Here is a 23,181-nt window from a genome sequence, read left to right on the forward strand (position 1 = left end):
GGTTAATTTGTAACTAAGAGTGTTCTAGTTTTGCAATACAGGGCATGTTATAAAGATGGAAAGGCGTTTCTTTCTGAGAGGTGCAAGTGACTTCTTGGGAATGTTCTGTAAGTACTTATTTTCTCTTTGGGAACTTTAAACATCTCTATCAGCAAGCCAGAGTCCCAAATAACTATGAGCTCCAAGTTTCTAGGTCCAAGGGCCAAGGTCTAAGTGTGGTCATCTGATAACTGACCTCCTAAACAGCCTTAGTATTTTACAGAAAGAGGACTCTTGTGACAATATGGAGATTGGATAGAGTAGTTTAAGGAGGAAATAGGAGGCAGTGTGACCTGACAGGAGTTGACACAGTGGTTCTGGCCATGAACTGAGGCAATTGAAGTAGAGGGGTGGACAGAAAGGAGAAGTTGTGAGAGGTATTCAGGCAGTATTCACAGGGCAACATAACTCATTAGAAGTGGGCAATATGAATGAAGGAAACTCTCAGGATGACTCTGAGGTCTCAGGCCTTCAGTTCTCCACAAGCAGTGATGAAACAGACTGTGATGGAATGAAGATGAAGGAATGACAAAATGATATGCTTATATTTTGAAACTTTGAAATTTCCCAATTGAGACCAGGGTATGAGTGGACAATCCTGGTGGATATGTCCAATATACAGCTGAGTAGATGGTTAAGAATTCAGGAGAACAATGTGGACTTGAGAGAAAGAGGTTTTTGAGGTAACAGTTGAATGCCTAAGATGAAATCACTCAGGAAGAACAGGGAAGGTTGAGAAAGGAGCCTTGCCCTGACTCCAGGAATTTCTTCATTTTAGTCACAAATCCATTGTCATTGGTTAGTCCACAGTTAAGTCCCTTATGCTATTTACTTGTACTCTTCCAGGTTCAGAGAATCATATACCAGAGTATTCTGGTTCCACTCTAATAATTAGAAAATAACATGAGTGTGATAATAATAGTATTAATAGGTCTTAAAATTATAAATGACTTTTTAGATGATACGGATAGTTAAAGAGATCTAAAACACAAATTTATACTTTCATTTTCTTGTTGTTTAAAAATAGTACTGTGGTTTCCATGTATTTTGCATATGCACAAATTTTAGCTCATGAGGTTTATCATGATCACTATCTTTTATTCCAACTAATCATACGCCATATAAATTCCTCTTACTTTTTCTCTTAGCTATGAAAATGATAGGTGTTCTATCATCTCATTTCACAGATGTTATCTCAATAAAATGCTAAATTAAAACACACAAACACAATTGAAAATTCTAAACTATAAGAACATAAGCAGATAAGCAGGAGTGCTAATTCTACCTAAGAATTCTTCCCTCTCCATAAGGCTGCCTCTATTTCAAACAACAAGTAATTTGATTTCAATCAATTTAATATACTCATAGTATTTTCATATGTTGTTCCTACATCTTAATGAGAGTACATGGCCCTAGCAAGACATTTCTCCTAATACCTGCTGCCAGTAGATATGTCATAAGATTTTTAGAGGAGAGAGATATCCACCATTCCTTGGTTAGAATACCATAAAATATTTGCTATTGTTTTACTGATCAAGGTGGATGATTTTTATGTCTCTGGATCAGAGAGCGTTTAATCCAGCTAAGCTTCCCCAATGGTTCTCTCAATTCATCTTTTATAGATTATCTTCCTTCCAGAATGACATTGTTATATCTGATTCTCTTGGTACTTGGGCTTCATGCTACAATCCATTGTGCACCACCTAACAGCTCTGAAGGCAAAGTAACTACCTGCCATTTGCCCCAACAAAATGCCACTCTTTATAAGATGTCATCCATCAATGCTGACTTTGCATTCAACCTGTACCGGAGGCTCACTGTGGAAACCCCAGATCGGAACATCTTCTTTTCCCCTGTGAGCATTTCTGCAGCTTTGGCCATGCTTTCCTTTGGGGCCGGCTCCAGCACCCAAACTCAGATCCTGGAGGTCTTAGGGTACAACCTCACAGATATTCCAGTGACAGAGATACAACAGGGCTTCCAACACCTGATCTGTTCACTGAATTTTCCAAAGAAGGAACTGGAATTGCAGATGGGAAATGCCTTCTTCATTGGGAAGCATCTGAAACCACTGGGAAAGTTCTTGGATGATGTCAAGACCCTCTATGAAACTGAAGTCTTTTCTACTGACTTCTCCAATGTTTCTGCAGCCCGACAGGAGATCAACTGTCATGTGGAGAAGCAAACCAAAGGGAAAATTGTGAACCTAATCCAAGACCTCAAGCTGAACACCATCATGGTACTGGTGAATTATATTTACTTTAAAGGTAAGACTGTAGTATGTCAATTTCAAGTCTACTGTTCGGATAATTTGGTGGAGCCCTGGGGGGAGCTCATGGTCTCTTATTACTGGCATCAGTAGGTGTCCCTCATGCCACAGTGATCTGCTCCACTGGACATAGCTGTGCATAGTATTGGATCATCCAGGAAGGACACACAGCTCTGTGCATGAGTCCAGGAAATTTCTAGGGAGAGCGCCCTTTCAGAGAGGTGGGTGACAATGGTATGAACATCCTGCTCATATTTGGCTAAAAATTTGTGGTTTTCCAAATATTTGGTGAAGTAGGACAAGCCTATTCTTGGAAGTAGACAGATTTGTATATAAGCTCTACTGTTATCCTCACTTGTTATGCACATTTGGACAAGTTACATAAATACTTTCATCATATATTGTGTGCCTCCTATGTACCAAACACTATGCTCCATGCGTGATTTACATATATTGTCTTATCCAGTCCTCATATTCATCCAATCCAACTTCATACAGTTAATAAATTTCAAAGCTGTTGTTCCCAACTAGGTGTTTTAAACTGTAAATCTGGTCCTTGTAACAACAAGAAATCATTGTACTCAAATGATTTCATATGATTCTATACTACATGTCAGCCAGGTTGGTAGAGAAGTGAAAAATTATTGGCCATAAACCACACACATATAGGTGGTCAAAATAGCAGGACAGATTTTTTTTGTCTTATTTCTCCCTGTGGGTCAGTGTAAGTATATTTGTTCTGAACACAAATTATGGAGTCCAATATTTCTGGGTATAATTCCTGGCTCTGCCATCTGCTAGCTGGGAGACCAGGTCAAGTGACTTTGTTTCTCTGATCCTAAGCTACTCATTGTAAAATGGTTGACAGTTGGTACCCACTTCTTGGTAGTCTTATTTACTAGATGAGATGGCAAATGGAAGCACTCTCATTGGTATTAATACAAGTTTAAAAGAAACACCTCTCTTTTTCTCTGTATTTTAAGCCCAGTGGGCAAATCCTTTTCATCCGTCCAAGACAGAAGAAAACTCCAGCTTCTTAGTGGACAAGACTACCACAGTGCAAGTGCCCATGATGCACCAGACAGAACAATACTATCACCTGGTAGATATGGAATTGAACTGCACAGTACTACAAATGGACTACAGCAAGAATGCTCTGGCACTCTTTGTCTTTCCAAAAGAGGGACAAATGGAGTGGGTAGAAGCAACAATGTCATCAAAAACACTGAAAAAGTGGAACCGCTTACTGCAGAAGGGGTAAATGACATATAGTATATGAGGGGTAAAAGGAGGGCATAATGGTGCAGGTAAGACAACTTTCAATGGAAACCCAGAAGCTGGAGAATCACCCTGAACCACCAGTTATGTGATTATCATTATAATATGCCAAATCAAACCATGTGCGCCCTTTGCTGGACACTTTACTCACTTCATTTCACCTAAGTACCTCATCAAAACTGCAAGGAGGTAGTATTATTGACATTTTTCAAATTAGAAACAAAGGCACAGAAAGATAAAATGTACTCTACAAAGTCAACCTGCTAATTAAATTTTGATCTCCTCAACACCACTAGAGCTTTGGGGATGGGTAGGATTTCAAAGTTGAGTGGTTGGGCAGTCTTTCTGGGCTACGAGTATAAGATGGAAAAACCATGATGCTCCTGGATGATATCCATTGATTTTTGTGCCACTGGTTCCCTATCCTTTGCAAACACTACCAAAATGTCACCTTTTGATAATAGAGGACTTACCAGTTCCATATCTATTCCCAAAGTTATAGTTTGACATTGGCTAACCCAGAGTGCAATCCTTCCACAAAATTTATATGGCTTTTACACCATGTATTCATCTACATAGCAGTGGTTATCAATATTTAAGGGAGAAGCAAAGTCTAATAAAATGCCATCATGAGAGATATAGAGAAGGAGAGAATCTTTAGCTTGGTATGGTGATTACCATGTCTCTCCTTTTCATTCCCTACAGGTGGATTGACTTGTTTGTTCCAAAATTTTCCATTTCTGCCACATATGACCTTGGAAACATGCTTATGAAAATGGGCCTCAAGGATGCCTTTGCTGAAAATGCTGACTTTCTTGGACTTACAGAGGACAATGGTCTGAAACTTTCCTATGTAAGTTGGTAAATTATGAATCTTTGAATATATGAGCTGGAAGAACCATTGAGAGTCAATTAATTCACCCCTTTCATTCTATCACTGAAAATAATCTGTTATCTACAGGATGCGACTCCTTCTAGGTCACAATTACACCGATTTATTCCTATTACTACAAATAAGTCACTATAGCAGTTCCTCCCATCCCTTATCTAAATGACACTAATAGAAAATCTTAAAGATCAGAAGTGACTCTGATGAGATACAGTTCTGGAGATGGGTGAGGTGCTTGCAGGTGACTCTGGGAGTCAAAAGTTCATGGAGAATAGACCTGAAAACTAGCCCTAAAATGCCAGTGATTCTTTAACTGCACTTAGTCCAGTGACATTTATATTCAAGCAGCATCAACAAAATACAGAAAATGGGTGGCCTCAAATATCCTCTTCTCTACCTCCAAACCTTCCCAAATAATATTCCTATTTTTTCAGGGAACCAACAGTGTTTGTTCTGCTCACCACAGGTTGCCCACAAGGCTGTGCTGCACCTTGGTGAAGAGGGAACAGAAGATGTAGTGATCTCTGAAGTTGGATTCCTGGATCAACGTGAAATAACTCTTCACCCTATTATTCGATTTAATAGAACCTTCTTGCTATTGATTTTGGAGAAAAGCACTAGAAGCATTCTGTTTCTAGGGAAAGTTGTGGACCCAACAGAAGTATAATTTGGGCAATTGCATGTGCATATTATAATGGTAAATAATAAATAAATAATATAGCCTGATGTGATGTGATTGATGTGGGCTTAAACTTGCCTTTACACATAGGTGAAGATTGGACCCTGGTACAATTGCCTGTGAAAGAGAGTAATCCTGTGACTAAAGATCCAGATAGTCAATGGCTGATTTATTATTACTCATAACAGAGGAAGGTTGTGTATATATATTCTGAATATATTCTTTAGAACCCCATCTCCCCAATTATTTAGCTCCAGGAGATTTGACTGGAATGACAAATGCTTTTGCCATTGAAATAGTTGAAATACAGGTCAGGTCCTCATATTCCAGTATTTCAATAAGATCGATGAATATAAAAATGGCAAGGTAGTGGCTTATATGTAAATTTCTCAACTTCCTTCCTTCCACTGCTTAAGAATGCTTCTCGGTGTTCTTGTCAGAACTGCCATTGATAGGTTGAATAAAGCTTCTCCCAGTATAATATTACTTTGTGACCTAGCAAGCATGAGACAACAGAGCAAGTGAGAAATTAATTCCCCTGTACAACCTTATCTCTCCCCAAAGTTCTCATCTTGCTAATTTATAAACTGTTGGTGGAGCAGGAGTCATAAAATATCTTATAGCCCCTCATTTTCGGTGTTCTAATCAGACTCTTTTTCAAATATTGCTCTCCTTTCCCACTTGGTCAAGTAATCCTGGGTAGCCTGTCTTTTGGTGTCTATATTCAATGATGTTTTATATTTTTAGAATCCTCAGATCCTTCAATAAGTTTTTCTGCCTATGCATACCAACTCACCCCACTCACCAAAGTAGATTTAATCTCAGACAATATGTATTCAAACCCCTGTGTAGAATTTGGCATACATAAATAGCACAATAAGGATTAATTCCATAGTTGATTCTAGTCCCAAGGTAAAAATCTTTCAGCAATAGAAAAATAGCAACAAATGCATTAAGTGCTATTATAGATGTTAGATGTTATGCTTCCATAATATGTGCACATATTTTTGTAAACATATACATTTTATAAATATGTGTGTCAAATTTTTTCTTATTAGACACTTTCTTATAGGTTTACTTATTTCTGATATAGTTCATATTTTGGTCTTATGGATATGAAACACAGACATGGATAGTGATTCATGGTATAGAAAGTTAACTACTGAAATGGAGTCTGCTTTCAATGAAGTTACATTACAATCCTAGTTCTGCTACTCACAGTATTTTGTATTCTTGAGCAAGGTAGCTAAACCCTGTACCTTATTTTTTCACCTTTAAATGGAAATACTAATAATATTCATGTCATCATTGTGTACCAAAACCTATGAGATGCAGCAAAAAAGCTGACACTGAAATACATAGTGATAAATACTTACATCAAGTGGAAGAAAAATCTGAAAAGAACCCTAACTTTATATCACACGGAACTAATAACAAGTGTTATGTCTAAAGTTAGCATGAGAGAAAAAATAATATTGAAGCAGAAATAAAATAGAGAATATAAAAACAATAGAAAACAAACAATAAATTATAATTGGTTTTTGAAAAGATGACATACCTGTAGGTAAACTAAAAAACAGAAGATTCAAAATCAGAAATGAAAGATGAGAAAATACAACTAATGACAAAAAAAATGAATCAGAAGGCACTATTATGAATGAGTTTACCCCCCAAAATTGATAATGTAGAAGAAATAAATAAATTCCTGGAACCATACAACTTACTGAGACTGAGTCATGAAGAAAAGAAAATATAAATAGACGTAACTAGTGAAGAGATTGAATCAGCATTTAGCAACTTCTCAACCAAGAAAGAAAACAGGACCAGATGACACCACTGGAAATACTTATGGAATAATTAACACTAATCCATTTCAAACTCTCCCTCCCACACCAAAATGAAAGGGAGTGAACAGGCTTAAACTCATTTTATGAGGCCAGATTTACTGATAACACAGTCAGACAAAGACACTACAAGGACAAAATTTGCAAGCCAACATCCCGGATGAACATAGAAGTTCATCATCAGTAATACTAGCAAACCAAAGCTGGATATGGTGGTAGATGCCTGTAATCCTAGCTACTGGGGAGGCTAAGGCAGAAGAATCACAATTTCCAGTACAGTCTGGACAATTTAGGGAGACCCTGTCTCAACATAAAAATAAAAGGGCTGGTGATTTATCTCAGTGATAGTGTGCTTTCCTCACATGCATATGGCCCTGGGTTCAATTCCCAGTAGGAACAAAAGAAAAGAAAAGAAAGCAGAAAACCTATCAAACTGAATCCAACAGCACACTAAAAGACTCATACAAAATTACCAAGTGGGATTTGTCTCTGGGATGCAAGGAAGTTTCACATTCAAATAATGTGATCTACCACATTTATTAAGAAGGAAGAGCAAAATATGTTGCAGTAATCTCAATAGATTCAGAGAAAAAGAACTTGACAAAGTTCAACACATTTTCATGATTAAAAACTCTTAAAAACTAAGAAGAGAAAAAAATTACTTCATCATGAAGCCTGTATACAAAAAGCCTACAGGTAACATAGTTTTCAAAAATGAAAAACGGAAAAATTTTTTCCTCTATGATAGGGAATAAGGTAAGAAACACACCTTCTCACCACTTCTATTCAACATAATGTCTGATGTCTAGTCAGAGATATTGGGCAAGAAAAAGAAATAAAAGACATTTGAATAAGAAAGGAAGAAGTAAAATTATATCTGTTTATATAAAAATGTTAGAATATAAATGAACTCAATAAATATGCAGAATATAAAACATCAATGTACAAAACACTTTCATTTGCAGAAAGCAGTGAACAAACTTAAAAGGAAATAAAAATACAAGCCTATTTATAGTAAATAAGAAATAATAAAATAAGAATAAATGTAACCAAGGAAGTTGTGATGATATGGATATGGTTTGAAAGTGTCATCCAAGGATTCATGTGTTGAAATTTAAACTCATTGTCAGGTATTAAGAGGACAGAAAATTAAACTAATTATGGTGTTTAGAAATGGATGCTAACAGACCACAAGGGGAGGGAAGAACAGAAGTTCATTGGATTATATGAAGGGGAATGAAGGGAAGAGAGGGAGCATGGAAATCGAAAAGACAGTAGAATTGATTGGACCTAACTTTCCTATGTTCATATATGAATGCATGTCTAGTGTAACTCCACATCATGTACAACCACAATAATGGGAAGTTATACTCCATGTTTGTATGATATGTCAAAATACATTCAACAGTCATGTATATCTAAAAAGAACAAATAAAAAAGAAATGGAACTTTCAAGAAGTGATTAGTATTAGATAAGATTCATTATAATAAAGATTCCATGATTGAATCCTGGTGACTTTATCAGAAAAGAGAGACAGACCAGAAGAGACAAACATATAGATGCATGCTCCCTGTCTCTTTAGAAATGACATGCACCTCCTTGGCACTCTTCCAGCAAGAAGCCATTCCCAGATGCAGCCCCTCAGTTTTGGATCACCTCCATAAGCCAAAATAAACTTCCTTTCTTTATGAGTTATCTAATCTGTGTTACTGTGTTTTTAGCAACTGAAAATGAAGTATTGTAAAGGCGAAAGACTTGTATGGTGAAAACTAAAAAAACATTCTGAAATAAATTAAAGAAGATACATATTAAAACACATACCCATATAGACCTAAGGTGACAATGAAACATGCAATGCATGAAGAAGCATGATGAACAGTGTAGGTGAAAATAAAATCCTACATCTATATGTGATGACATCAAGAGACCACATTCCTGCTTACCCTGCTTATCCTGCTTATTTTAAGGTAGATACCTTAAAAGCTATAAACCTTAGTTTTCTTTGCTCAACTCTCTCATTCATTCTCCCTTCTGGCTCAAGCAGAAGTCCCTAATGAAGGTTTGTAGTTAAATTCTTTCCAGGTCCAGTTTTTATTTCTACTGACTCTGAGCTTGGCAACTATAGGTAATAATAATACATTGTATACTTGAAAACTGCTAGGAAAGTAGATATTAAATATTCTCAACCACAGAAATAAAAAGTAACTTTGTGAGGTGATGATATGTTAAACAGATTTATTGCAGTAGTCATTTCAAAATGTATACATATGCTAAAACAAAACTATACATCATAAATAGATACGATTATTATTGGTCAAGTGTACCTTTTTAAAAAATTTAAAAAACGGTATTAAGCAATTCATGGATACACATATATGAAGTAAAAGTATAAAAAAGGGGAAATACATACCAAATTCTTGCTAATCCTTACTTCTAAGGAAGAAAATATGGTGATGAGATTGAGTTAGAGAATAATGAGGAATTCAATCATATCTATAATAGTTTATTTCATTTTTCCTTATTTTTCAAGGAAAAGGAAATATATAAACATTTTTTGTACTGCATTTTTGGCATCTGTTTCTCGTATTATTTTCAGTACTTATCTATAGTCTTTTAAACATTAAAAAAGGAAAGCATAGTTCAAATATAGCTTCTCTGGTGAAGTGATCCCTGATATTTTAAGAATATTTTTTGCTGTAGATGGACACAATACCTTTATTTTATTTATTTATTTATTTATTTATTTTTCATGTGGTGCTGAGGAAGGAATCCAATGCCTAACATGTGCTAGGCAAGTGCTCTATCACTGAGCTACAACTCCTGATTTTCATAAGCAGACTTAGTATCTCTTTTCACCCTGTTCCCACTGGTTCTTCTCCCTGACATCCACTGTTGTAGCACTAATTACAATCTATTTAATAATCTATTTACATGCTCACACGTTAATTCTTGCATGTGAAAAATGTACAAGGAACAAACTTCTAGGGCAAGTTAAAGGCTTTTTGGAGTCCAATTTCCCATATGTTGAAGAGGAGGAATGCACCTGTCCCACAGATATTTAGATGATCTCTGGGCCCTGGTGATGTGGTTTCCTAATGGATGGAGTTCAGGTGTGTGCACCTGGTGATGATTCATCAAAATGTACATTTAAGATCTGGGCATTTTTATTATGTATGTTCACTCCAATATATTTTACTCCCTCTAGGATTTTGATTGAATTAGAGAAAGATGTTTTCAAAAGGTGGACCAGTAGCCCCCAATGGTATTGGTGTTAAACAGCCCAGAAGCACTCATTCTTGGGTCTTTCCCATGGGAATATATCCAGGCGTCCAATGTGCCAAACCCCCAATTCCAGCTCATCTCCTGCATTTCTGCTTTGTTGTGTTCCATCCAGGGCTTCCAAGGACCCTGATTGCACTGGCACCTCCCATCCCAGACCACCCCCTGGGCATGCGCTTGCTCTGGGAAAACTTCCCATGTCACAGGCATGTCCTGATCTCTTCAGCCTGCCTTTTCTACCCATTATACAAGTGCACTCAGACTTCCTGAACCTAGGTTTTCTTTATTACAATGGGACTTTAGATTGATGAATCTACTCTCTCAAAATTTTGTTTCTGCTGTGTGAAACCCACAGATATGGCAAAGCTACATCCAGACCACAATCTCAGCTTATAAAAGGGAAAGTTATACTTGGAGCCTAGGAAAAGTATAAGGGGGGCAGGGTATTCATTGACTATTCTTGTAGCTACTAATTTCTCCTGCTTCTGGTTGCTTTCCTTCTCCCAGAACCATCCTCCATTCTGGTAGATAATTAAAGAGTTTAGCCAAATCAGAGTAATTGCAGCTGAGATTCAGACATGAGTATTTTTGAAGAACCTCAGGTTGTTCTTATACACAGTCAGGGTAAGAACCACTGCTTTTGATTTGAGTTTCATCAGAACAAGGATTTCTGAATGTTGAGTCAAGGTCTCCTTTGTCACCATTTGTGTCTAACACCTAGCACAAGGAATGGCCTAAAGTTGGCAGCTTGTCTTGTGTCATCCGGGAACAGCACCTGTGATACTACTGTTAATATTAACTTGAGCTCATCCATTTCATAAGACTATCAAGGAACTAACGTAAGTCACTACCAGCTACAGACCTTGTGATAGCAGCAGGCTCTTCTGGAAGGTTATGTCAGTCACAGATTTTCTCCTCATTCTCAGAGACTACATGCCTAAAAGGTCTAGTATGATTTCCTGTAGAGAGAGGACCCTGATCACTGACATAGCACTGTCATGGAGAAAGTGATGGACTACATCATATAATATAAACATTAGTGTATTTTGGGAGGTCAGCTACTCTGCACACATAATTGTCTGAAATTCTCCTTTGTTATGATGACTGTGATGGGTAATTTTATGTGTCAACTATGCAAGGCTACAAGGCTCAGTTTTTGGTTGCTGTGAAGATGTTAATAAATATGATGAAAATTTCAGTCAATAGACTGTGAGTGAAGTGGATTATACTTCAGTTGAAATTTTTATGAAAAAGGAGTGAAATAGCTGAGAAAAGAAGAAATTTTGACTCCAGACTGCTTTGAATCTGACACTGCAAAATCTACTCTTTTCTGGGACTCCATTCTTCCAGCCTTGCTGATTTCAGACTTGTCAATCTCCACAATCATGTAAGTGAATGCTCTAAAATCTCTCTTTCTCTCTCAATATCATATATACACACACACACACACACACACACACACACACACACACACACACACATATATATGATATTTTTCTGGAGCTCACTAATATCATGAGTAATGAGTTTGTGAACATTTGTCTGAAGCAGCTTATGGAATTGAAAAAAATTTTGCTATATTTTCCTATAACTTCACTGAACATTGATCTTGACCACTCAACTCTTCTAATAGCACATCAACTTCTTTAGTCATTTATTAAGATTTCCTCTCTTTTTAGTTGACTATATGACCCATATCAAGATTTTTCCCAACTATTTATTATTATCTCATGATAATTTAACTAGCAAAAAAGATAAGATTTGCTCATGCATTGACTTGATATCAGGGGACAAGTTTCTTGTCCAGGGTAGTGAACATCTGTCTATACTGGCTTCTACTAATATTCCTGGTCCACACTGTCCATTTCCATAGGCATTTGCTCCATTGTTGTATTCCCACACTGACCTTCATAGGACCCCTCTAATAACATTGTCTTGATGCCCTCTGAACCTTTCGTTCAATCCTGTGGTTCTTCTTCAATGTTTTAGGAAACTCCATGGGGCATGAAGTCTCAGCTACTCTCTCTTTGCCATGTGGGGCTTCCAGTGTCTCTAGGAGTTTATTCACATGTGCTTGCACTTCCACACTTCTCTAAGTTTTTTCTTCTATTCTAAAAATACCATGCTGAATGTATGGCTTATCCACATAATTCTCAGACTTCCAAGATGACATCCTAGAAATTAAGGCAAGATACTACACTTATCTGGAATTTGTTTTGGCCTCTTCATTTGGGACTTGGTGTAGGCAGATAGAGGAGACAGGTCAGAAACAGGTTGTAGGTTCCTTTTTCAAAGTCTGGTATATTTGTTAATCACTGCTGTTTACAGTGGGTGGAACAGGACTGTGGCACAGTGGTTTCTCTTGGAATGTGAAAGCATATTTTGTCCTGGAGATGTGAACTTTAAGGTAGTCTCTATTGTATGTACTTAAGTGGAAGCCATGTCCAAGATCCATAACTGAAAGGAGACAAAGATGAAGGTTTTTCAGAAACAGTAAGTCTGCCCTGAGGATGCACGTATTTAAGTTATAGCCATTACTAATGTATACATGTGCCTTAGAAACACCGAGACATCAGAGCAAACTTCAAGAGGGTGAAGGTGACTTTGGAATTGATGATTGGGTCTTGGGTCAGGAGGACTAAGGTCCACTCACCCCCCCCCCCAAAAAAAAAGTACACAAATGCTTTCTTGGCCTCTGGGGTAAGTCTCTTTGGTGCAAAAAAGTCAAGTTAATGAATAAGATAAATGATCTCCATTCAGGGGTGTCAAATTTATTGACTTTGTGTAGTTTCCTCACAGTGCATTTCAAATCTCTTCCTTAGAAATTGATTCCAAGTCCCTTGACAGGCAAGGTTAATTAAGTAGTTTGAGAAAGTGATATAGACCTCTGAGGCAAGATTATGTAACTTGGGTGAAAAGGGTTTTGTGTATTAAATGACATACTCAAGAGAGTGAAGAAACTATCAGAGAATTGTAGAAAATATTTTCAAATAATATCTGATAAGAAATTATTATCCAAAATATATAAAGAACTTCTACAATCCAACAATAATAAAAATAACCAAATTAAAATATGGGAAAATGAGTTGTATAAATATTTCTACTAGGAAGATATAAAAATGGCCAGAAAAACTGAAAAGATGCTGAACATCATCAGTTATTAGGGAAATGCAGACCAAAACCGTAAAGAGACAACATTTCACACTGATTAGGATAATTACTATATTAAATAATGGAAAAGATGTGTAGGAGAAAATGTGGAGAAGTATGAAATCTTGGATATTGCTGATGGGAATTAACAAATGGTATCAACTGTGAAAAACAGTATGTCATTTTCTTCAAATATTAAACATAGAATTACTAAAATACATAGAAATTTTGCTTCAAGGTAATTATTATCAAGAATACGAGCAACAACAGGTGTTGGTGAGGATGTGGGGAGAAAGGTACACTCATACATTGCTGGTGGGGCTGCAAATTAGTGCAGCCACTCTGGAAAGCAGTGTGGAGATTCCTTAGAAAACTTGGAATGGACCCTCCATTTGACCCAGCTATCCCACTCCTTGGCCTATACCCAAAGGACTTAAAATCAGCATACTACAGAGATACAGCCACATCAATGTTCATAGCTGCTCAATTCACAATAGCCAGACTGTGGAACCAACCTAGATGCCCTTCAATTGATGAGTGGATAAAGAAACTGTGGTATATATATACAATGGAATATTACTCAGCCATAAAGAATGATAAAATTATGGCATTTGCAGGCAAATGGATGAAATTGGAGAATATCATGCTAAGTGAGATAAGCCAATCTCAAAAAGCCAAAGGACGAATGATATCGCTAATAAGTAGAGGATGACACATAATGGGGGGGAGGGAAGGGTTAGTGTTAGGGTTAGAGTTAGGGTTAGGGAGGGGGGCAAGTATGGAGGAAGGAACTACTGTATAGAGGGTAAAGAGGGGTGGGAGGGGTGGGGGAAGGGAAAAAAATAACAGAATGAATCAAACAACCTTACTCTATGTAAATTTATGATTACACAAATGGAATGCCTCTACGCCATGTACAAACAGGGAAACAACATGTATCCCATTTGTTTACAATAAAAAAAATAATAAAATAAATAAATTAAAAAAAAAAAAGAACTGAAAGCAATGACTCAAACAAATGCTTGTATACCGTTGATGACTAAACATAATATAGTGTATACATATAAAGAAATTCAGTCATAAAAATGAAATTTTGACACATCCTATAATAGGAATGAACTTTGAAATCATGCTAAATGAAATAATCTATAATAGAACAAATACTGTGTACTTCCAATTATATGAGGTACCTGGAATATTCAAACTCATTGAGTCAGATGGTAGAATAGAATTTACATCAGGAAGATGGTTATGGTAGTAATGAGAAAAGGGAATTGTTGTTTAATGAGTATTGCTTTTATTTGGGATGATAAAAATGTTCTGGAGAAGGAGAGTGGTAATAATTGCCCAATATTCTGAATTTACCTAATGCCCATAATTATATTTTTTCCATATTTGTATTGGTACATTACAGTGGTATATAATGGTGAGATTTGTTGTTACATATTTGTACCTGCACAAAATTTAGCAATAAAATTTGCCCAATATCATTTCCCAGTATCAATAATTGTACTCTTAAAGACTATTGAAATGTTTTCATTTAAAACAAAACAAACCAAAAAAAAAATAAAACCCAAAACAGAGTACAAATTTATTTTTGCATTCTTAAAAACATAATCCACACATAATAAAGTATCCTGGATAGCATGGGACAAACCTGGTACTAAACCTTGTGAGGAATGAAATAAGCAGATTAGCTTTCCCTAAAGATGTCTAGAATCACTTGAGAGCCAAGGTTTATATACATCAGGTTGGTGCTATCTGAGTAAATGTGATCAAGTCCTAGGGGTGCACAAGATGCCTGACTGGGAAGCAGAAAGGAAAAAAAAATAAATTAGATGTATCAATAAATATATAAATTTGTGATTGAGTATGTGTCTAAAAATACTGATACGCTATATCAAGGATTTACTATGTCGCAGGCACTATGCTAAGCATTTTATACATATTATCTCCATTAATTTTTATGACAACCTTATGGAGGAACATGGAAGAGACAACTAACTGTCCTGCTCCTATTTCCATAGTGAAGAGTTGTTTATGGGAAATGCACCTAAGGAGGGACTACATTTTATATCCACCCCTATGCAATTTAGTGGATTAATGTGATCAGTACTTATGGTAGACTAAATAGTGGTCCCTAAAGTTATAAACATCCTAATCTGTGGAACCTATTAATTTTAATTTATATGGTGAAAGGGACTTTGTTAATGAAGAAAGTTAAGGATCTTGAGAGGTTGTCTTGGATTTATCCAAATGGGTCCTAAATGTAACCATAAGTGTCCCTTTAAGAGGGAGGCAATGGGATATTTGCTCACAGAGAAGGTAGTGTAATAATGAAGTCAGAGAGAGATTTGAAGATGCTGTTTCTGGCATTGAGGCTGGATGAAGGGGCTATAGTTCAAGGATTGCTAGGTATGCTGCACTTGAAGTTGAAAAGAACAAGGGGATTGATTCTCTTCTAGTGCCTCCAGATAGGGAACACTTTTGGCATCTATGTTTCTGCTCAGAAAACATGCTTTGTATTTCTGACTTCCAAAACTAAAAGGAAATCAATTTCTCTCATTTTAAGCCCTTGAGTTTGTAGTGATTTGTTACAGAAGCCATAGGAAGGTAATACAGTTCCCATTGAAGAAAAATGGACAGAAATATGAACAGGGCCACAAAGCTATCTGCAAGGACTCTAGGTATTTTGACTTCATAATCCTCTTCTTCCATAAAATTGTATTTTATGACTGGATTGGTATAAAAATGAATATAATCTAGCCAGGCTCATTGGTGTGTGCCTGTAATCCCAGTGGCTGGGGAGGTTGAGGCAGGAGGATCATGAGTTCAAAGCCAAACTCAGCAATTTAGCAAGGTCCTAAGCAATTCAGTGAGATCTGCTCCCTTAATAAAATACAAAACAAGAGCTGGGGATGCGGCTCAGTGTTTAGGTGCCCCTGAGTTTAATCCCCAGTACCAAAAAAATAACAAATATAATCTAGGTTCAAATCATTATCATATGTTCATTATTACTATGTTCATTTTTCTTCTTTTAAAACATATTAAAATTAAAATATTTTATATTCTTTTTAGTTTTTTAATTTTTTTTAATTTTTTAACAGACTGCATTTTGATTCATTGTACACAAGCAGGGTACATCATTTCCTTTCTATGGTTGTATATGATGAAGAGTCACACAGTGTAATCATACATGTATATAGGGTAATGATGTTTGTGTCATTCCATTATGTTTCTTTCCCCCTCCCCCTCCCCACCCCGCATTTCCCTCTACACAATCCAACATTCCTCCATTCTTCCTTTTTCCACTCCTCCACCCTCGTTATGTATCAGCATCCACTTATTAGAGAAAATATTTGGCCTTTGGTTTTTTGAGATTGACTTATTTCACTTAGCATGACATTCTCCAACTTCATCCATTACCTGCAAGTGCCATAAATTCGTTCTTCTTCATGGCTGAATAACATTCCATTGTGTTTATATACTACAGTTTCTTTATCCATTCATCTATCGAAGGGCATCTAGGTTGGTACCACAATCTAGCTATTGTGAATTGAGCTGCTCTAAACATTTATGTGGCTGCATCACTGTAGTGTGCTTATTTTAAGTCCTTTGTGTATAGGCCAAGGAGGGATAGCTGGGTCAAATGGTGTTTCAATTCCATGTTTTCTAAGGAATCTCCATACTGCTTTCCAGAGTGACTGCACCAATTTGTAATCCCATCAGCAATGTATGATTGTACCTTTTCCCCCACATCCTTGCCAACACCTATTGTTGCCTGTATTTTTGATAACAGCCATTCTAATTGGGGTAAGATGAAATCTTAGATTCGTTTTGATTTACATTTCTCTCGTTACTAGAGATGGTGAACTTTTTTTCATGTATCTGTCGATTACTTGTATATCTTCTTCTGTGATGTGTCTGCTCAGTTCCTTAGCCCATTGATTGATTAGGTTCTTTGTATTTTTTGTGTAAAGTTTTTTGAGTTCTTTATAAGTTCTGGAGATTAGTGCTCTACCTGAGATTCATATGATAAAGGTTTTCTCACAGTCTGTAGGCTCTCTCTTCACATTGTTGATTGTTTGCTGAGTAAAAAGTTTTTAGTTTGAATCCATCCCATTTATTGATTCTTGCTTTTATTTCTTGTTCTTTGGGAGTCTTAATAAAGAAATTAAAATACTTTATATAAGCTCATAAAAATATCATGGAACACAGGTCTTTAGACTACTGTAGTTCATAGATAAGTCAGAGTTGTATGACACTTTGAACCATGGAGTTTATGGATCTAGTGTGCCTTCTATACCTTCTGTTTCTTGAAAGAGATCTCTCAATTGAACAGTTAACACCAGAAACACATTTTGCTTTTTATGAGTCACCATGTGAAGGAAAATTACCTTGTATCTTCGAATACCAACAAAGAACTGCTACATAAGTGAAAAATTAACATTTGTTGTTTCAAGTCACAAAAACTTTGGAATGCCTTTGTAACAGCAGCTAACACCATGATAATTAATATAGAAACTGGCATTTGAAGTGGAATTCATCTATAATGAAAAACTTTACAGCATAGCTTTGCTTAGTGGTCAATTTATATGAAATGAGGAAGCTAACATTGAAAACTCGAGATATGGATGCCCAAAATGTACAGTGGAAAAATATTGGGTGAATTTATTATATCTGGTAACTTGGAAGCTACACCAAATACCTTCTAAGCTCAAATCTCTAGAAGGAGAGACTGGATAACAGAATGCTGGAAATGTGTGTTAGTTGTTATCTGCTGCAAGATGTACAAAAAACTGGGTGCACACAGGCTAAAAATTGGCTAGTTTGAGTTTAAAGAGAGAAAGCAATAGCATCCAACAATTAGTGATCTTATTAGTCTTATCAGGCTTCCACAATAAAAATACCATAGACTAGTGACTTAAACAACAGAAATTATTTTTCTCACAGTTCCAGAGGACAGAAATCCAAGAATAAGTTCTAGGAGAATCTATTTCTGGTGAATACTCTTTTGTGGGCTTGTTGACAGCTGACTTCTCACTGATTCCTCACATGGTCTTTCTTCTGGGCAAGTGCATGAAGAGAGAGAAATATACTTCCCTTCCTCTTTTTTATAAGGACACTGATCTGATTGCATTAAGACCCCATCATAATGGTCTCATTTAAACTTATTCACATCCTAAATCTTTATCTCCAAATACATTCATACTGAAGCTTAGGACTTCAACATATGAATTGTGTGGAGACATGACTAAGTTCATAGCAGTAGAGTTGCACGACTTTAAATGTCAACAACTGCTAGGTTCAAAATAGAAATAATTCAAACTGAAAAAGTCTTTAAGCAAAGAGGTTAATAAAAACTCCAAGTGAAAAAATGACAGAACAGAGAACTCCAAAGGCCCATTCTTCCATAAAACAACTAACAAACCAGCAAAAGTCTGTCACAATTTTTCTTTTCTCCAAAGACTAACTAAATGCTTGCAGAAACGATAACTCTTAATCAAGAAAAAAAAATAGTGGAATCTGAGTAGGCACAGATAGATTTTTAAAATTTAAATTACATTGGTCCCTTATTCTTTTCCCAGATCAATGGGGCCTAGAAGACAGTAGTTTATATTGTAGGGAGTGATACTTGTATCAGAAGAAACAGAATGGACATTTTCTCAAAGGATTGTAGTTGGTTGGTTGCATTTAGTAGCTCCCTAGAAGATAGGTTGAAAATTTTATGGTAATTTCACCTAACATTCTCACTTTTGAGGTGGTTATTCAAAAAAGATATTTAAGATATTTAAAAGCAAATGACTTTGTCACTGCTTCAGAGAAATGGATAAAAGTTGGAACATACAGAACACTATCCAAAAAACTAGTGAACAAAATAATATGGATTTTTTGATTTGGGGAATATAGATTTTCAAATGCTCTAACATACTCTGAGGAAATATAAGGGTCCACATTGGTGCTAATGGTGCCTGTGATTTTGTGTGTTCTCAGAAAATACCTAAGGGCCTAAGACCTACCTCTGGCTGACATTCAGTTCTGTGCAGATTGAAGCAGAGTTGTAAAACCCTGGTTAAGTATTTGAGACAGTTCCCAATACATGCACTGAGTCAATATGTAAGTAATTGTTTTAGTATTTAGAATGCTAGGAGTCTTACCAAAAAGAAAGGCTCCATAAAAGTATGTATGGCATATACAGAAGTCTTTACATTTACTAGTTGACTAAGCCAATGTCACAAAGACTTCATTTGTCCCACATAAAAAATATATACTTTATAAAGTTAATTCAAAAAGTAACTGAGCAAAAAATAGTAACAAATATAGCAAGCAGCAGCAACAAAGCCTAGGAATGGAGGAATAACTGATCTCTAGCATTACCACATAATGATGCTTAAAATGACTGGAATCAACAAAAATTTCACATTATGTGAAGAAATAAAAAGTATAGTCATCATAGTGTGGACAAAATGGAATTGATAGAAATTGTCCTGGTGGAATCTAGGTATTAGGATTATAAAAAGATCTTTAAAACACCTACTTAAAATATTTTCAAATAGCTAAAAGAAACTTCATGACAGGAGTGAAAGAAAGCTACAAAAATGATGTCTCACTGGTTAAAGAATATCAATAAAAAATAGAAATTAGGGAAATAGAAATTCTGGAGTTGAAAAATATAGTAACTTAAATTAAAAAAATCACTAGATGAATTAGTAGAAGATTTGAGAAGGCAGAGAAGAGAATTGGAAAACTTGACAGTAGATCAATTGGGAATCAGAAAGAAATAAGAATGAAGAAAGCCCAGTAGTCCTATGGTACACAATTAGTGTACCAACAGATGTGTAATGGGAGTCTTAAAAGGGAAGAGGGAGAAAAAGGAGAGTAAAGAACAGTTGCAAAAATAGGGACTGAAAACTTGCTCATTTCTGAAAGATATGACCACACACCTAAGAAACTTAATGAATCCCAAATAAAATAAACTGAAAGAGATATTTGCTGAGATATATTATAGTCATATCTTCAGAGGACAAATAGAATCCTGAAACTAGCAACAGATAAGCAACTCATCAATTATAAGGGATCCTTAATAAGACTGATAAATTATTTTTCATCAGACACCATGAAGGAAGGAGGTAAGGGGTGGACATATTCAAAATGATAAAAATAATTTTCAATAAAGAATTCTAAGTCCAGCAAACTATTCTTCAAAGTGAAGTAGAAATCATGATGTTCTTAGAGGAAAAAAGAATCTCAGTTTGCTATTAGTAGACTTGGCTGTTCTATGTGATTTCATGCATAAAATGAAAGGGCATTAGAAAGTAAGTCAAATCCACATAAAGAAATTAAGAACAACATCTAAGGAAAAACTGGAATTAAAAAAGCCTGTCAATGTTAACTATGTATTTTTTTTTTGTTTGCAACTCCTGTGTTTTCTTACATTACTTGAAAGACTAATGCTTAAACAATACTTTAAAATGATGGACACATACTGTATAAAATAAAATGAAATTTGTGACAATAACATCATAGAGTGGGGGACAGAGACATAGAGGAACAGGTTTTTTAACTGTTATAAATAATCTGGTACTAGTTCAACTTAGATAGTTGCAAAATAAGATGTAGAGTATAATCCCAATCACTAGGAAAATACCTACATATATATATGTATGTATACATATGTATATGCATATATATAATATAAGTGAAATTGATTAAGGGACCTTGTAGGTATATCTATATTTATATATATTAAAACATTAACATGGAACTAAAATGATCTATTTTAGAAAAAATTCAGTAATCAAGGAACTGAATTACTAAAAAGACATTTAAAATCATAGAAAAATGGCAGATGTTAGTCCCTTCTTAACAGAAGTTACACTATATAAAATGAAATAAAATCTCCAATTTAAAGTCAGAAATGTACAGAATTGGTAAAAAATAATTACCAAAACTTATGATATCCATAAGAGATGACTTTAGATTCAAATACACAAATAGTTTGAAAGTAATATGATAGGAAAATATTTCATGTGAACAGTAACTTAAATAAAGCTAGTATAGCTATATGGTTATCAAACAAAATAAACATTAAGAAAAATTGTTATAAAAGGAGATCTAAGATGGTGGATAAGAGGGAGACTGCATTCCTGATTGCTCTGTAACTCGGGTTTCAAGAGAAGAAAATCTGTTTCTCTGTGAGGCAGTCTTTGCTGCTCATCGATCCACTATTGTTTACCCCCTTTGTCCATTGCAATCACCCACTGTATGCCAGCATATCACCTACTTATTGAGTGCAGATCACTCACTGACTGCTGCCTATCATCAGCCATTTTCCCGTTTGCCTGCTTCTTGCCTGCCAATTGCCTGCCTTTTTTTTACCCATCATCCACAGCCTGAGGTCCACCTGCTGATCGTTTGCTTGTAGCCTGCAGACCATCTGCAGACCACCAGCAGATTGCCTGCTGTCCGCTGTTGCCTGGAAATCCATTGTGACAGTACCTGTAGATTTGGTTACACGTGGCTGCTGCCATTTTAGGACAACAGTCAGGACCTGCAGGATCCGCAGCCCAACTGAATGACAAACTCGGCGCCTGTGCCCTGCACTGCAGTTCCCCATTTGCCAACACGTTTGGAAGCCAGTGCAGCCATCTTGGATTATCCTGTAAGTGGAAGCTGCCATCATTAAGTGGGGCCAATCCCATCCTGAGAAACCTGCTGGAGACTGGAAGCTCATTGTCAGATTCCTCTCATTCATCAGGCTACTGAAGACTGGGAGGTTTGAATAGCATATAATTGTTATAGTGTAGATTTTTTTCTTCTTTTTGAAAAATTTTAAGTTTTTATTTCTTTATTTTTCTCACTCTCTTTATTTGCCTTTTGTTTACCTGTTTCCTCAGAGTTTCTTTCTCACTTTTCTCACACTAACAATCAACATCTTTTGATTCTGTTTTCACTCTTCCTATGATCTAGTACTTCTATATAACTCTTTTATTATCCCATTAACAGTTACATCCTACACCCCACCCCTTCCACTTTGTCCACCATTGGAACCTGTAGACCTCATTTCAAATCTACAAGTTATACTGTAGATAATAAGCTCATTATCTCTGTTTATTATGATAATACTGTTAACATCTTCATAGGGGCTATTTGGCTTAGGGCTGCATATTGTCTGTACTGGGTACTGCTAGTAATGACCTCCTCCTTAAAGAAAAGGTTTTGGAAACCTGTAGGGTCACTATAAGCCTATAGGGGGTAAAATGCGATACCCCAGATCTGCACTGCTAGACAGGAAGATACATGAACAATATGAAAAAACAAGGGAAGAAGAGTTCCAAATAAACCAAGATTCTATATTAATAGGATCCAATGACAGCATGGTAGAAGAAATGTCAGAAAAGGAGTTCATAACATACTTAATTAAAATAATTCATGAAGCAAAGGATGAGATAAGAAAGCAAATGCAGGCAATGAATGATCATTTCAATAAATAGCAACTGCAGTAAGCAAAAGATCATTTCAACAAAGAGAGATTCTGATAAAAAAAGGCAAACAGAAATCTTTGAAATAAAGGAAACAATAAACCAAATAAAAACCTCAATGAAAACCATCACCAACAGACTAGGTCACTTGGAAGACAGAATCTCAGACAAAGAAGACAAAATATTTAATCTTGAAAAATAAAGTTGACCAAAAAGAGATGATGGTAAAAAACCATGAAGAAAAACTGCAAGAATTATGGGACATCAGGAA

At 35.9% G+C, this 23,181-nt stretch overlaps 1 protein-coding gene and 1 long non-coding RNA gene across 14 annotated transcripts in view; both read left to right on the forward strand.

Annotated features, from left to right (window-relative positions):
- The first annotated feature begins 17 nt into the window (after nt 1-17).
- SERPINA7 (serpin family A member 7) lies at nt 18-5,206 on the forward strand. Its single transcript, XM_079122721.1, has 5 exons — nt 18-107; nt 1,662-2,306; nt 3,292-3,565; nt 4,292-4,439; nt 4,942-5,206. Exons 1-5 carry the CDS (start codon nt 56-58, stop codon nt 5,140-5,142), a joined length of 1,320 nt encoding a protein of 439 aa, XP_078978847.1. The 5' UTR covers nt 18-55; the 3' UTR covers nt 5,143-5,206.
- A 5,906-nt stretch (nt 5,207-11,112) lies between these two features.
- The window catches only part of LOC306651963, a 318,748-nt gene continuing 306,679 nt past the window's right edge, over nt 11,113-23,181 (forward strand). For 11 of the 13 annotated variants that reach the window (XR_013761264.1, XR_013761265.1, XR_013761266.1 and 8 more), the window contains exon 1: nt 11,181-11,665. This is a non-coding gene — a long non-coding RNA (uncharacterized lncRNA). The other 2 variants (XR_013761263.1, XR_013761270.1) reach the window with 2 other exon arrangements.

The sequence above is a fragment of the Sciurus vulgaris genome, assembly GCF_902686455.1.
Source record: "Sciurus vulgaris genome assembly, chromosome: X".
Lineage (NCBI taxonomy): Eukaryota > Metazoa > Chordata > Mammalia > Rodentia > Sciuridae > Sciurus > Sciurus vulgaris.

Coding starts and splice junctions, on each gene's coding strand:
- SERPINA7 (XM_079122721.1), top strand. CDS start 56: ATGGAAAGGCGTTTCTTTCTGAGAGGTGCAAGTGACTTCTTGGGAATG. Junction 108..1,661: donor TGACTTCTTGGGAATGTTCT/GTAAGTACTTAT, acceptor CATCTTTTATAG/ATTATCTTCCTTCCAGAATG. Junction 2,307..3,291: donor GAATTATATTTACTTTAAAG/GTAAGACTGTAG, acceptor CTGTATTTTAAG/CCCAGTGGGCAAATCCTTTT.